The sequence below is a fragment of the Equus quagga genome, chromosome 14 (assembly GCF_021613505.1).
Source record: "Equus quagga isolate Etosha38 chromosome 14, UCLA_HA_Equagga_1.0, whole genome shotgun sequence".
In the NCBI taxonomy this organism is placed as follows: domain Eukaryota; kingdom Metazoa; phylum Chordata; class Mammalia; order Perissodactyla; family Equidae; genus Equus; species Equus quagga.
In genome coordinates this window covers 31,348,806-31,363,562 of record NC_060280.1, presented here as the reverse complement: position 1 = coordinate 31,363,562, position 14,757 = coordinate 31,348,806, and the positions used below count along the sequence as shown (strand labels likewise).

General features: G+C 56.6%; 1 protein-coding gene across 1 annotated transcript in view; it reads right to left on the bottom strand.

Moving 5' to 3' along the window:
• Positions 1–2,251: 2,251 nt before the first annotated feature.
• Positions 2,252–14,757, bottom strand: part of CAPN5 (calpain 5) — a 54,608-nt gene continuing 42,102 nt past the window's right edge. Inside the window, exons 5-13 of the mRNA XM_046638068.1 lie at positions 12,509–12,701; positions 11,563–11,756; positions 10,809–10,886; positions 8,996–9,191; positions 8,222–8,344; positions 6,811–7,007; positions 5,852–5,967; positions 5,123–5,259; positions 2,252–4,210 (exon numbers count right to left, since the gene is read on the bottom strand). Coding sequence (XP_046494024.1) covers positions 4,028–4,210; positions 5,123–5,259; positions 5,852–5,967; positions 6,811–7,007; positions 8,222–8,344; positions 8,996–9,191; positions 10,809–10,886; positions 11,563–11,756; positions 12,509–12,701 — 1,417 coding nt within the window. The 3' untranslated portion in view covers positions 2,252–4,027. The remainder of the gene's footprint in view (positions 4,211–5,122; positions 5,260–5,851; positions 5,968–6,810; positions 7,008–8,221; positions 8,345–8,995; positions 9,192–10,808; positions 10,887–11,562; positions 11,757–12,508; positions 12,702–14,757) is intronic.

The window sequence follows — 14,757 nt, the reverse complement described above, 5'->3', positions numbered from 1 at the left end:
AGGACCAGGCAGGGCAGGCGGTGGCAAGCCCCACGATCCAGTCCTTTCTCCCTCATGCCAGACCACTTCCCCGAGGGCTCCCCTCAGACGGGCCCCCTAAAGCGCGGCACTTCGCCACTGCCCCCACAACCTGTTCTGGGGGTGGAGGGGCGCGGGCTGTCTGTGATGACCCGGGAAACTTTCTCAAACCAGCCAACTTGGAGCGACCCTGCCTGTCCAAGGGACACACACAAACTGAAGTGAAATGTGTGAGTTTAAAGCGGGGGCGGGGCATAAACAAGGAGTAAACAAAAGGCTGGTTGTTAGCACTGGCAAAGACAGTAACATCGAAGACTCCCGGCTGAGAGGGACCTGGCACTTCCTCGTCACAACCCTTTGCCACGGCCACCCTGGCAGCTGCCCCATCAATGCAGGCCTCTCCTGGGGCAGCTCTAGGCCTGGGTACAGGGAGGCGATCTTTAGGATCTGAGCCTCTGTAACCGGGATGTGTCCACAGGGAAGGGGATGGGGTGGGGGCCCAGCAGGGTCCAACGGCTCAAGTGCGCCACCTGCTGGGCACAGGCACGGCCGCCCCTCGGCGCCCCCAGGGGAGCGAGGCTGACCGTGCAGACTCTGCCTGGGGCTGCAGAAGGGAAGGGACAGCGCCAGGACTTGGCTTCTGCTGGACCGGGGGCTCCAGCAGACCCACAGTCCTGACCCCTGCAGGCCCCTGGCTGCTGGACCGCGCTTGGCCGGGCAGCCCCGACAGGAGTTCCTCCAAACGCTGTCCCGGCTCCTGAACTTGCACCTGCTGTTGGCACTTGGTCCCTCCCACTCCTCCGATTGCCTCTCTTTGCTGAGCCTCCCAGGGTGGCCAGGCCAGTGCTGGCAGCCCTACGCACACAGGAAAACAGGGACGCCGAGAGGACCACGGTACCAAGGCAGAACGCAGGTCTGAGCTGTGAGGGAAGGGCGTGGAGAGGCAGGGAAGTTGGGGGGATGTGGGGTGACCTCCAGATGCCGTAACAGCTACCATCTACTCAACACCCACGCTAAGTGGGTCACAGAATTCATGTCCTTTTCTCATGGTCCTATGGGGAATTCTAGGAATTGGCCTTAATTCATTTCTTTTTCCCTCACTCTCCATCTCAGCGCAATCATTGACTTTTGTCCACTCTACCTTCAAAATTTAACCCAGTTTCTCCCATCGCCACCCCTGGCTTCGTGACTCGAGCCGCCAGCATCTTCCCCTCAACAGCCTCCACCCTGTTCCCCCCACATCCCTCGTGCCCCCACAGGCCCACCTCCTCTTCCTGTGCCCCCCCATTCCTCAATTCCGTTTCACCACTGCATCAGGCAGAGGCCTTCCTGACAGCTCCCAGGACTCCCACACTGCCTCACCAGGGATCCTCTGCGCGGTGGCTGTCAGGACCACAGTGTGCCTATTGGTCTTCCCCACTAGTTTGTTGACTGCCCCTGAGCAGGGACTGTGGCTGGTTGCCCACAGCCCCCGTGCCTGGGATGGTGCTTGGGACGAGTCCAGCAGAAGGAACGACTGAACGATGCTGGTGATCTCTGCTCACAGACGCATGGGACAGGCAGCAGGGCGCAGCCTCAGCCTTAACATCCAAGTCCTCCCTCATGTGTCTCTCTGACCAGAGCAGTCACCCAAGGCTGGGAAACAGTCCCTCCATTGTCCCCTACCCCCAGAGGGACAGACAGACACAGGAAGGTCTTTCTGGGAATGTGGCAATGTTTATTCTGAGAACAGAACAGGTCTCTGCTCTCCTGACCCCCGGGCACCCCTGAGGGGAGCAAAGCCCAGACCGGGTGGTGTGGATGGGAGGCCCCACCCACCTGCAAATGGGGACTCAGGCCTCCATGGGCTGAAGGGTCCATCAGAACCGAGCAACTGCTCTCCCACCTGGACGAACCCAGTCCCAGCCTGGAATAACGTCATCCTCACCTGCCCAGCCCCCAGGGCCTCCTGGGGACCAGGGATCTCCGCCCAGCCAGTAGCCAGCCTGGCCCACGCAGAGGGGCAGAAGGCAAGGGAAGTGGTGCCAAATTGGTTCTGTTGGTGGGGGCAGTGCCCAGCCCCCAGGCTGAAGCCCACACGAGTCTGCCAGTTAGTCCTGGTTTGCCCCGTAGCCCAGGTGGACACGGCTGAGCAAAGACCCAAGTGTTGGCCCCAGAGGCCCCAAGCTGGCTTATCTCACCCTTCCCTCTTCACACTGACTCAGGAGTCCCCAGTGGAAACAGACACGGAGCAGAGGTGATTACATGAGTGTATAGAGTGTGCACACATACAGAGATACACAGAGAAAGGGTGTGGTTTTGCCCTTATCCAGCACTTGTTAGGACAGTGCTAACAAACAAGAATCGGCCCCACTCTGCAGAAGGGGGAAATCGAGGCACAGGAGGTTTAAGTGACTTGCTCCTGGTCATGCGCAGAGTCCTGGCCCCAGGCACCGGTTCTCGAGGGGAAGTCCCGGCTTTCGGAAGGAATCCTCTTGTCCTCCTTGTCGTTCAGTTCCCGGCCTCTCATGTGGCCCAAGGCCAGGACACAGGAGCAGAAGTGGCCATGGAGCGAGGAGGCAAAGTCCAGAATCCAGAACCTCCAGCCAGACACTGGACCAACGGGCCAGATCTGGAGCCAAAATTCAGCTTCCCATAAGGATTCCCAGAGGGCCACAGGCATTCCCATTCTTGAACCAGCTGTGCTTCCTCATGTCGCCTGGAGAGGGCGCGGAAGAGACCCTATGCGGGTCATGGCGCCAGCACTAGCCAAGAACGCGACTGGGGCCAGCTTACAAAACACTCACTACAAAACGCCCTCTTCCTCCCCCGCCTCCAGGCTGCCTCTGAGACGCTGGGACATCCCCTCATCCCTCCCCCAGTGGAGTCGCAATAAAAGCAGAGACCACAGGAGTTGGAGTTTAAGGAGGAAAAAGGGCTCAGACTTTCAGCCTGCCTTAAAAACCCCTGGTTAAAATTGAGTTTTAAAACAGAAAGAATATAAAACGTTGAGGACTAAAAGTAACATTTTGGTCCTGGCAGCAAGAGGCCTGTGGCCTCTCTGGCTGCATCTTGGGGGGAATGTTGGTGGAGGGGCCTCTGGTCAGGCGATGGATTTACCCATCTCTCACCAAGCCCAATGGGTCTCGCAGTAGAAGGGGGTCCCCATGCCGCCCCCCCCCAACCCCCTCACCCACTCCTTCTGGCCTCAGGGCAGTGGAGGCAGGAAGAGGCCCTTCTCCACACTGTCACCACCTCTCCAGGGACCTTACCCCAGGGGCTGGGAGGCAACCAGAGCCTGGAATGAGAGGGTAGCCGCAGCCCCTCCTGGCACCTGGGCACCTGCCTTTGAGAGGACCTGAGAGCAGAGGCGAGGCCCAGGACGGAGCCCGGATCTCCAGGGGCTGTGGGGGTTGGGGGGGCCCAGCTCCTGCTAGGGGCTCACAGGCATCATTTACTCATTTGGCAAATCTCTGCTGAATAAATAAATGGATGGGATGAGAGAATGAACGGATGTCACCTGTCTATCTCCCAGATTCCAGCCTGAGCAGGAACCCAGCAAGAGCCAAGAGTCCTTTCAAGGTGGTTGGAAAACCAGGTGTAGGTGACAGAGAAAGCAAGGTCTGGGACATGGGAGCAGGCCCAGGACACGAGGGGCAAGAGTGGGGCTGGGGGACTTGGCAGTTGGTGTGTAAACAAGTGACATCTTCTTGGCACTCCGTCGGCAGACAGCAGGGCCTTGGGAAAATGTTTTCAACGGATAAGAGTCCCTTAGTGGTGGTGACAGGTGGGGTAAGGAGGGCTATTTTGAATCTCAGGGAAGAAGACTCCTCCATAAGAAGGGGATGCCTTGGGGTCTTGGGGACACTGAGGCCCAGAGAGGGACAGAGACCTCCCCAGGTCACACAGCAAGACAGTGGAAAAGTTGGGAAAAGGACCCCAGTGTCCTGGCTCCCAGGCTAGTCCCTGGCCTGGTTGGGGACATGCAGGTGGTGGTGAGAGCTGTGGGGGCCAGGTAGGCGGGCAGGAGTCAGATAGCCCTAAGGGAGGCACTGCTCAGTACGCGCACAGCAATTGTGCCTGGCAGGTCACTGGACTGCCCGTTGCTGCGGTCCTGGAGGCGGAGGGTGTGCAGGGCCTGGAGGTCGTCCGGGTCAGCCTTCAGGCACACCTGGCCCAGGAACTCGTCCTTCAGGACTCGGTGGTTCCAGATCTGGGGGGAGACAGAGATCATGGGGCGCATCTCCAAGACCAGGAGCACAGGTTTGTGGGGTGCTGGCAGCAGTGGCAGGGCCTTGGATCCCCTTCTGCAGGGCAAGCCCGGCTGAGGAAGAGGAGACTGGCACTGCCTCGGGCTCCCCAGGACCTCGAGCCAGACTATGCCCCTTCTGGAGCCTCGGGCTTGCTCCCAGCTGTCAAGGCCCCCTTCACATATAAAGCTAAATCTATTATTACTAGCTCTGCTATTGACCTTGGGTGACCTTGGACACATGATACACCCTCTGCCTGGTTTCCTCATCTGTAATATGAGGGTTGGATCAACGGCCTCTAAGGGCCCTTCTAGCCCTGACATCTACAGGTCTGTGATTTGATCCAGTGGGACCCAGTGGCTCCCCCGGGGCACCCAAGTATTTGTTTACAGATGGTTCTCACCCAGAGACACGGTGGCCTGGGCCTGGGGGACAGAGGGCTTCCTGCTAATGAGCTCAGAATTGTTGTCACTGGCCACCTTAGCCTGAGAGGGGAGGTCCCCTGTTCTCAGGAAACAGCCACCTGCACCATACGCCGTCTCAGTGCCACTTTTGCAGGTAAACCCACCGACGCGGGATTTAAGGAACAGTTCCAAAGGCTTTGGGGCAAGGTTGGCAGAGATGACCACTGTCACTGACCAGAAGACTGACCCTGGTGGGGTCAGAATCACACCGGCTAATCCGCTCACCCCACAGAGGGGAGGCAGGGGCACCAGGAGGCACAGGCAAGAGAATTCCCAAGGCCACAAGTGTCAGGGACAGAGTGGGAACCAGAACCCAGCATTCCTGGGTCCCCATCAAGGCTCTGTCACCCTGGGCCCTGCCCCTCTGAGTGGGGAGGCATCAGGCTGGGGCCCCAGGACGGGTGGGCTCACCTGGATGGTGATGGACTGGCCCGGCTTCTTGCGATAGAAGATGCCTTTCACATTGTACTCGGGCTTCGAGGTGCCTTTCTGCACAGCCGAGCGGACTTTGTCCCCCTCACACTTGATGATCACATAAGAGTTTGGCTCTGGAGAGACGGAGTGGGCGATGGGGTTAGGGTGGGGGCTGGGGCAGGGCGCAGACGGGACAAATGTCTGGGAAGTGAGATCCCCTACCTGGAGCAGAAGCCTGAGCTCACATATTCAGCAGAAGGGAGACCAGAGTCTGGCCCGCTTCCTGACTTCCAGAGACAGCAGGGACACCCCGGCAATCTCTGGCCTCCAGGCCTTCACCCATGCTCTTCCCCTGCCCAGAACACCTTTCTCTCCTATTCCACGTCACCAGGCTTCATACCTTAACACCTCCTCAGCCTGCAGAAGGCCACCCCCTCCAGGAAGCCCCCCCCCCCAGCCCTCCCTCCCAGCTGCCTGTCCTAGGTCTAACTGCCCCACCACACTGGAAGCCACCCAAGAGCCGGGGGCAGAGCTGCTTCCTCTCTCTGCACACAGTTTCATTCCAGGGCTGGGCCCAGAGTGGATGGAGGTCAGGCAAGAGTTGCTCACTCAATGAGCAAGACAGGAGAGCTCTGGAGGCTGGGTGTCCGTGGCTGGGGACAGGGGAGAGGGCCCGGGGCGACCTCCCCAGGGAGGAGGGCCAGGGCTTTCCCCGGGCAAGCTCACCTGACGGGGACTCCTTGAGACCAGCAGCCGCCAGGACGTGCACCTGGGTCACCTGCTGGGGGTAGCCGCACAGGGAGCTCCAGCAGGAGCGGGGAGGCTCGTCCAGGCGCAGCTCCCTGGGACAGGGCAGAGGGGAAAGACGGAGAGGGGCCAGGGAGATGGAAGGTGAGGGGGTTCAAGAAGTGGGGAGGGGGAGTGGAGCAGTGTTTAGTCCGGACATTGCTCATCCTGGGCAAACTCCCAACAGCTTCCTGCTGCTCCATCCCCACCCAAGGGGGCCCCATGCTCCCGACAGGAACAGCAATTTACTGAGCACCTCCTGTGGGCCAAGCCTCTGCTGGCAGTTACAGGTATTGTTTCTAATCCTCACAAAGCCCTGGGAGGCAGGTATTATTATGCCCATTTTACAGATTAGGGAGCATGAGGCTCGCCAGGGAGCAGTGGAGTCTAGACTAGCAGGACTGAGGTACCCTGATCCCACCACAAAAGCTGCCTCCCGGCCTGGGATGTGGGCAGGGAGCACGGAACCTGGGCTACCTCCCAAGGTGGGAGGACAGTGTGGGACCCACAGGGTCTGCACCCCAGCAGAGCCAGGGATGACTTCAGCAGTCCCCCTAGCCCGACTCTACTGTCCCCCGACCTCCATCCCCAGCTCTGATCCATAAAATGGAGGGGTCAGACCTCCCATTCAGGGTTTGGAAAGAGCAAATGAGATGAGGGAAAGCTTCTTCGTAAACTGTGAAGTAGCGTGCACATGTGAGAAGCTGTTCCTTTATGTGGCCAACAGAGCCTGGGACAGGGGAGCGGGGGAAGGGAGAGGAAGGAGACGACATTGGGTCAGCCCAGGGAGGCGGGAGGCCTGGGCCCCACGCCTTGGGATGACACTGAACAGCGCCGAGCTGCAGATGCAGGTCAGCCTGGTGCGGACCTCAGCCCTAGCAGCCCTGGGCCCCGCGCACCGGCAGCTGGAGGGCACATCAGTGAAGATTCGGAGCAGGAACTCGCCGGTGTGGCCTGGCTCAAAGGTGGTGGGGATGATGACGTAGCGGCCCTCGGGCTGCTCTGTCCGCAGGAAGACGCTGCGCGAGTTGATGTAGATGGAGCTGGCGGCCCTGTGCTGCAGGCTGTGCATGCGGTACTGGCGGTTCTCCTCCACCTGCAGGGGAGGGAGGGGCCAGGTCACCCAGGGCCGCCCCCAGCTCCACCCCGCCCCATCCCACATCCCACATCTCTCCCTCGCAGCTGTGAACAGAGGGACAGAATCCACTTACATGAAGTGCCCAGAACAGGCAAACCTACAGAGACAGAAGTAGACGTGCGTCTGCCGGGCCGGGGGCAGGAAGGTAGATGGGACTGGGTGGTGATGGCTAAAGGGTGTGGGGTTTCTTTTTGGGGCGATGTTCTAAAACTGATTAAGGTGAAGGCTGCACAACTCCATGAATACGCTAAAAGTCATTGTATGCTTTCAATGAGTGAATCGTACAGTATGTGAATCATATCTCAATACAGCTGTTAAAAGGAGGGGGGCGCAATAGGAATCCCCCTGATGACAATGTCCATGGGCTTCTGACCATCACAACAGAATCAATTATTACTGTCTGCCCCGGTCACAGCTCGTGCCCATGAAACGACATGGCCAGCTGCCAGGACATGCTAGACCTTTCCAGAAACAAATGCCACGACAAGCTGTAGTCACATCCGGGAAGCTCACAACACATCAAAGTCACAACACGTCAGCACACAATGAGTGACCAACACGACACGAGCAGCTCTTATGACACAGTGGGAGCACATCAAATGCCAGGGACTTGACTCAGACCACGTGCCTCGCACATTCACGCGATTTCACTGGGTTCTCGGTGTCTGGCAGGTCCTTGGTGTCCCACTACGCTGAGTGTCATCACGCACCAGGCATCACAACATGCAGAGGGCCGCGGGGCCCAGGCCGGGGGAGTGGCCAGCAGGAAGCCTGCCTGGCTCTGCCCAGGACGCCTCTCCCCAGCGCCCAGGACAGCCTCCAACTCGGGGGGGACGGAGCCCTGAGGGAGGAGAGGCAGGGGCCTCCCAGAGCCCGGCCCCAAACCCCAGCAATCCTCCCCTTTGCCACCCACCAAATAGCCTGTGGGGCTGGGGCAGGAAGAAATCAGGCAGAGAGCTCCCACGGGAGCCAATCCAGGGTGGGCTGGGCCCTCTGTGGGTATTCCAAACAGGACCCATGCCACATGCTCGTGGTGTCAGCCAACGTGGCCAGGGTGGCGGAGTGATGTTGGTGACCAAGGTGTTCTAGAATGTTCTCCTCCAGGCCCAGGCGGCCCAAACTCCAGATCCCTTGCTCTCCTCACCCCGAGCAGGGGTCCCAGCTGACCTCACCTGGTAGATGTCAAAGCCAATGGCCAGATTTTCACCCTTGCCGCCCCGGCGGGTGGACTGTTTCGGCCGCTGCTGGATGCAGATCAACACTTCATCTTCTGGCTTCTTGACGTCAAAGATGTACTACAGGTTCGGCCGAGGAAGAGAAACACCACAGTGAGACCATGCTACTGGCTCCCAGAAGCTGGGCCCAGAGCCGGGCCCCAGCTCAGCTGTGTGAGCCTGCGCAAGCCACATCACCTCTCTGAGCCTCCATCCCTCACCTGTAGGATGGGCCTACAATGCCCACCTTGCATCAGGGTGGGAGGACTCAAGGAGATCACGGATGCTCAGCTCAGAGCCTGCACACAGTTGGTGCTCAATAAAGGCACACCAAGAGTGAAGACTAAGCAGTTGCCGGGGTTGTGACCGAGGAGGCTGCAGGGGAGAGGTCCCTGCGTGGGAGCCCACCTGGCCACATTCCCCAGAAGCAGCAGCGTTGTGTGTGTGGAAACAAGGGGCCGGAGCCCCTGGCTCATCCTCTAAATGTCCCTGTAACTCTGGACAAGTCACTCACGAGTGCTCAGAGCCTCAGGTTTCGCATTTTTAGCTTCTGCGGGTCAGACTGTGAGAGTGGGGCCATGTGACCACCCAGACGTGCCCATCGCAGCCCCACTGTACAGACAGGTGTGCTGAGGCCCATGGAGGGACATGTGCCTGAGGTCACGCAGGAGTCCACGGCAGGACAGCGGCCAGGGCCCCCGCAGCTGCTCAAGGGTCCCCGAGAACGCCCACCTGCGGGTTCTGGAAGAAGGTGTCCTTGTGGTTGATGCAGCCCCCACTGCGGTTCTGATGCGGGTCCTCGTGGCGCGTCCAGGCGCCGTGCAGCCGGGCCTCCTCCCACGTCTTGTGGATGCTCAGGTAAGATGTGTTGATCAGGCGACACTTGATGATGTCGGTGAAGTATTGGCACAGGTCCTTGAAGGTCATCCTGGGCGCGGCAAGGGGCTGAGCTGGGCAGATCCCCCCCACCCCTCCAGCTGCCCTCCCACTTGCCCCGCGTGCTCTGAACCACGGCCCACACAGGAGCGAGCGTGGACACGGCATCACTGGGACCCTTCACGTTTCTTTTGGCCTCAGTTTCCTGATTTGTAAAATGGGGATGAACCTAACAACAGCTGCCTATCTCAGAGTTAGTGTAAGAACTAAGTGAGGCGAGAAAAGCACATAGCACAACTTCCGGCAGAAAGAAGGAGCTGGAAAAGGCTGGCTGTTACAATTATTAATAGTATGAATAACTGATGTGTACAGTCCTATAGTTTATAGAGCATGCCTCCATCCATTATCTTCCATAGCTGTTGTGAGGCCTGAATAAGCTGGGGGTAGGAACCCCTCGGTGAGCATGCTGCAGTGGCCAGGATGTCACTGCACACACCTCCAAGAGCCTGGGCATGGGGGTGCTCACTCCCTTCAAGGGTACTCATATATGAGAACATGCACGCAGATGCAACAGGTGTGAACACATATGAGAAGGCCTTAGGAAGAAGCCCTTTCCACTGACGAGGGTTTCCTAGTGCCAGGTTTTAATTTGACTGACCCCTGAGGCAGACTGGACAAAATGGATCTCGTCCACAGGAGCCCAGACCAGAGGGCCTACAGGGCCTCTTGCAGTGGCTCCCCTGACACTTGCAGGAGGGGTCCTCACTAGGGTGCCAGGATCATTGCCATCTGCCTCTGAGCCGGCCTGGTGCTCTCACAATGTCCACCGCACATGGGGCGCCCCGTATCCATCCAGGAAATGGGTGATTCTCCAAATCAAGTGTCCTGCTGAAGAATGACACTGAGCCTGGCCCAAGTCAGGACTGAATGCAGGGTGAATGAATGCAGGAGTGAATGAATGCAGGCTGAATGAATGCAGGAGTGAATGAACGCAGGAGCGAATGAATGAATGCAGGCTGAATGAATGCGGGAGTGAACAAATTCAGGAGAGAATGGATGTAGGAGTGAATAAATGCAGGCTGCACGAATGAATGAATGAACGCAAGAATCATTATTAGGCTCCTTAAGCAAGGCTATCGCCATTTTCCCAGCCCACCCCCGACCCGTGTGCCTCCTAAGCTCCCCTCACATCCCCAGCCTCGCTCTTCCCAAACCCAGGCATGCTCTCTTGTCTCGGAGTGGGGCTCTCTCCTTGCCCACCAGGGGCTCCTCAGCACCCCAAGTCTCAGCTTAGGGGCTAGCTCCTCCGTGAGGCCTCTCCTCTCCCCTACCTGCTCTAGACAATCAGGCTGCCAGCATGCACCTGTCCTCTGGTCAATCCCCCACCTGCTGGCATCCTGGCCCCCTTGCCGAGGGCTCAGCCTGGGTGCCAGAGCAGTCCAGGGTACCCTAAGGTGGGCATGGGGACTGTGGGAATAAAAGGGCCCATTACTGCCCAACTCATCTTATAGAGGAGGAAACAGGCTCAGAGAGATGGCGTGACTTGTCCAAGGGCACACAGCAAGGTGACGGTGGGGCCTTTGCTAGCGCCCTGGCTCCTGCCCCACCAGCCAGTTCTCCCTGCCAACCCAAAGGAGGCTCCTTCCCCAGCCTGCGGAAGCACACTCACCAGAACTCGCCGTCGTCCTGCACTGTCATGCCCATCTTCTCCCGCTCACTCTTGCTGACTTGCTGCCACTCCTCTGAGCTGGCATGTGAGCACGGAAGAGGGATGAGGGAGGGGTATGAGAGGAGGGACCCCCCAGGACCACCCTGGCAAGGAAGAGGAGGCACGAGGGGCAGCTCGGCACCAAGCCCATCAGTGTGGGTATGGCTAGGGGCACCGAGGCCCAGGGCCAGCCCCTCTACGAGAAGCCCTATCTGCTCACTCCCGCAGGCAACCGTGGCTGCCACCACACCAGGGGCCCAGAGGTCTGGGAGCAAAGCTGCAGGTTGGGGGGCAAGCAAGGGACAACCCTCCATGAGGGGGCTCCGTCACTGGGGACTGGACTCTGCTCCTCTCCTCGCCTCACCAGGGCCAGGAGCCAAGCACAGAGCAGTCACCCCCATCCTCAGCCCTGGTGGCCTCCCTGCCTGCTTTCCTCCCCACTCACTCGCCAGACTGGTCTCTACGGCCCTGCAGGAATCAGCTCATCCCCACCTCCAGGCCTTGGCCCATGCTGAGTCCATCCCCCTACACCCACTCCAAAGGAAGCGTCCTCCTAAGGTCACCCTCCCCCAAATCCTTCAAGGCCCAGCCCCAGTGCCACCTCCTCCAGGAAGCCCACCCCTGTCCTCACCTGAGCCATCAAACCAGGGGCCGTCCCCCTGGGGTCTGCCCTGTGCCTCCTCCCTTCCCCCACCCTCTGTTCCCCGGGCCTCACGTGTCGCTCCAGGGCCCATTCCACTCCCGCTCGCCCCAGGGGTTGCGCAGGCGGATCATGTCCAGCTTCTCCGACTTGAACAAGGTCAGCAGGCCGTGGCCCAGGCGCACCTTGCGCACATCGGTGATGGCGTATGCGTGGCCCTTCACCAGGCCGCATGCCAGGCGGGCCTCCATGTCCTCCGCTGTCACTGCCTGCAGGAGGACACCATTGGCGGGAGGCAGCACTGGGTCAGGCTACAGGACGGGGAGGGAATGGCGGCCCTGCACTAAGGGGCGAGCGGGCTCCTGTGTGGTTAGGGCCCGAGCCTGGGGGGCACAGCCTTCACGGGGCGCTCTGGGAGCAGCAGTGTGGGGCCGAGGAAGAGACTGCAGTATGGTCTATGGTTGGCCCCGTGAGGGGGGTTGGAGTCAACCGGAACAATTTTGCAAGGCATGGTGGGAATATTTACACCACAGAAGTCAGCAAATGCTGCAAATCAGGGCCTTTTCTTTTTCCAGAGAGCAGTTTATCAATGTGTCACTGGGTCAGCCAACCCTGGGTTCAAATTCTGCCTTCACTGAGCCCCAGCTTTCCCACCCGGAATAAGATGATCCTCTTAAAGCGCCCGGCCGGTACCAGCAGGCAGGGGGGCTCCCTCCCCTCTTCTGGTCACCTTCTAGCCTCAGACCTTGACGGAGGGACCCTCAGAGGCATCCACACCCATCAGCACAGCATGAGAGGCCCGGGAGAGGGAGATGTTGGTCGGACACTGTGGGCAAGGCTTTCCTAGCGTGTGAGGGAGTGCGGGACGCCTGTGGGTGGGCTGCCCAGCACAGAGGGGGCTGCACCCTCCAACTGCTCCCTCCTCTCATGAGGCTGAGGGTTTGTTAAAGAGCCCCCACCTCCTGCCCCGTGGGGTCGGTGTCGGGGAGGGGCGGCCTCTGGGGCCCGGCTCTGCGCTCACCTTGATGGAGGCGCTGATGAGGCCTCCTCGGCTGTGCACCTTCAACACACGCTCAAAGAGCTCGTTCCTCTTGGCCTCATCATGGGCGAAGCCCCCCTCTGTCAGGTCGATGGGCTCGGAAACGCCACCTGTGAAGTCCACCAGTGCATCTGCTGTGTTGCCTCCATCGAGGGCCTGGTAACAGCCCGCCAGCCTGGGGAGCAATATGGAAAGAATTCCCAGTTCCTGTTCCCCTGCTGGTCTAAATCCTTTACCATATGGGAAGATTTTTTTTTTTTATTAAGATTATGATAGATTACAGCCTTGCGAGATTTCAGTTGTACATTATTGTTAGTCTTGTTGTGAGTACACCACTTCCCCCTTTGTGCCCTCCCCACACCCCCCCTTTTCCCTGGTAACCACCGATCAGTTCTCCTTGTCTATATGTTATCTTCCACCTATGAGTGGAGTCATATAGAGTTAGTCTTTCTCTGTCTGGCTTATTTCGCTCAACATAATACCCTCGAGGTCCATCCATGTTGCTGCGAATGGACCAATTTTGTCCTTTTTTATGGCTGAGTAGTATTCCATTGTGTATATATACCATATCTTCTTTATCCAATCATCAGTTTCTGGGCATTTAGGTTGGTTCCACGTCTTGGCTATTGTAAATAATGCTGCGATGAACATAGGGGTGCAAAGGACTCTTGGGATTTCTGATTTCAGGTTCTTAGCATAGATACCCAGTAGTGGGATGGCTGGGTCATAAGGTATTTCTATTTTTAACTTTTTGAGACATCTCCATACTGTTTTCCATAGTGGCTGCACTAGTTTGCATTCCCACCAACAGTGTGTGAGGGTTCCTTTTTCTCCACAACCTCTCCAACATTTGTCGCTCTTGGTTTTGGATGTTTTTGCCAATCTAACGGGTGTAAGGTGATATCTTAGTGTAGTTTTGATTTGCATTTCCCTGATGATTAGTGATGATGAACATCTTTTCATGTGCTATTGGCCATACTTATATCTTTTTTGGAGAAATGTCTGTTCATGTCCTCTGCCCATTTTTTGATCGGGTTGTTTGTTTTTTTGTTGTTAAGCCGTGTGAGTTCTTTGTATATTATGGAGATTAACCCTTTGTCGCATAAGTGGCTTGTAAATATTTTTTCCCAATTAGTGGGCTGTTTTTTTGTTTCAATCCTGTTTTCCCTTGCCTTGAAGAAGCTCTTTAGTCTGATGAAGTCCCATTTGTTTATTCTTTCTATTGTTTCCCTCAACTGAGGAGTTACAGTGTCCGAAAAGATTCTTTTGAAACTGATGTCAAAGAGTGTACTGCCTATATTCTCTTCCAAAAGACTTATTGTCTCAGGCCTAATCTTTAGGTCTTTGATCCATTCTGAGTTTATTTTGGTGTGTGGTGAAAAAGAATGGTCAATTTTCAATCTTTTGCATGTGGCTGTCCAGTTTTCCCAGCACCATTTGTTAAAGAGACTTTCTTTTCTCCAATGTAGGCCCTCCACTCCTTTGTCGAAGATTAGCTCTCCACAGATGTGTGGTTTTATCTCTGGGCTTTCAATTCTGTTCCATTGATCTGTAGACCTGTTTTTGTACCAGTACCATGCTGTTTTGATCACTGTAGCTTTGTAGTATGTTTTGAAACGGGGATTGTGATGCCTCCAGCTTTGTTTTTCTTACTCAGGATTGCTTTAGCAATTTGCGGTCTTTTGTTGCCCCATATGAATTTTTGGATTCTATGTTCAATTTCTGTAAAGAATGTTATTGGGATTCTGATTGGGATGACATTGAATCTGTAGATTGCTTTAGATAGTATGGACATTTTAACTATGTTTATTCTTCCAATCCATGTGCATGGAATGTCTTTCCATCTCTTTATGTTGTCGTCAATTTCTTTCAAGAAAGTCTTGTAGTTTTCATTGTATAGATCCTTCACTTCCTTGGTTAAGTTTATCCCAAGGTATTTTATTCTTTTTGTCGTGATTGTGAATGGGATTGAGTTCTTGAGTTCTTTTTCTGTTAGTTCATTGTTAGTGTATAGAAATGCTACTGATTTATGTATGTTGATTTTATACCCTGCTACTTTGCTGTAGCTGTTGATTGTTTCTAATAGTTTTTCTATGGATTCTTTGGGGTTTTCTATATATAAGATCATGTCGTCTGCAAACAGCGAGAGTTTTACTTCTTCATTACCTATTTGGATTCCTTTTATTTCTTTTTCCTGCCGAATTGCTCTGGCCAACACCTCCAGTACTGTG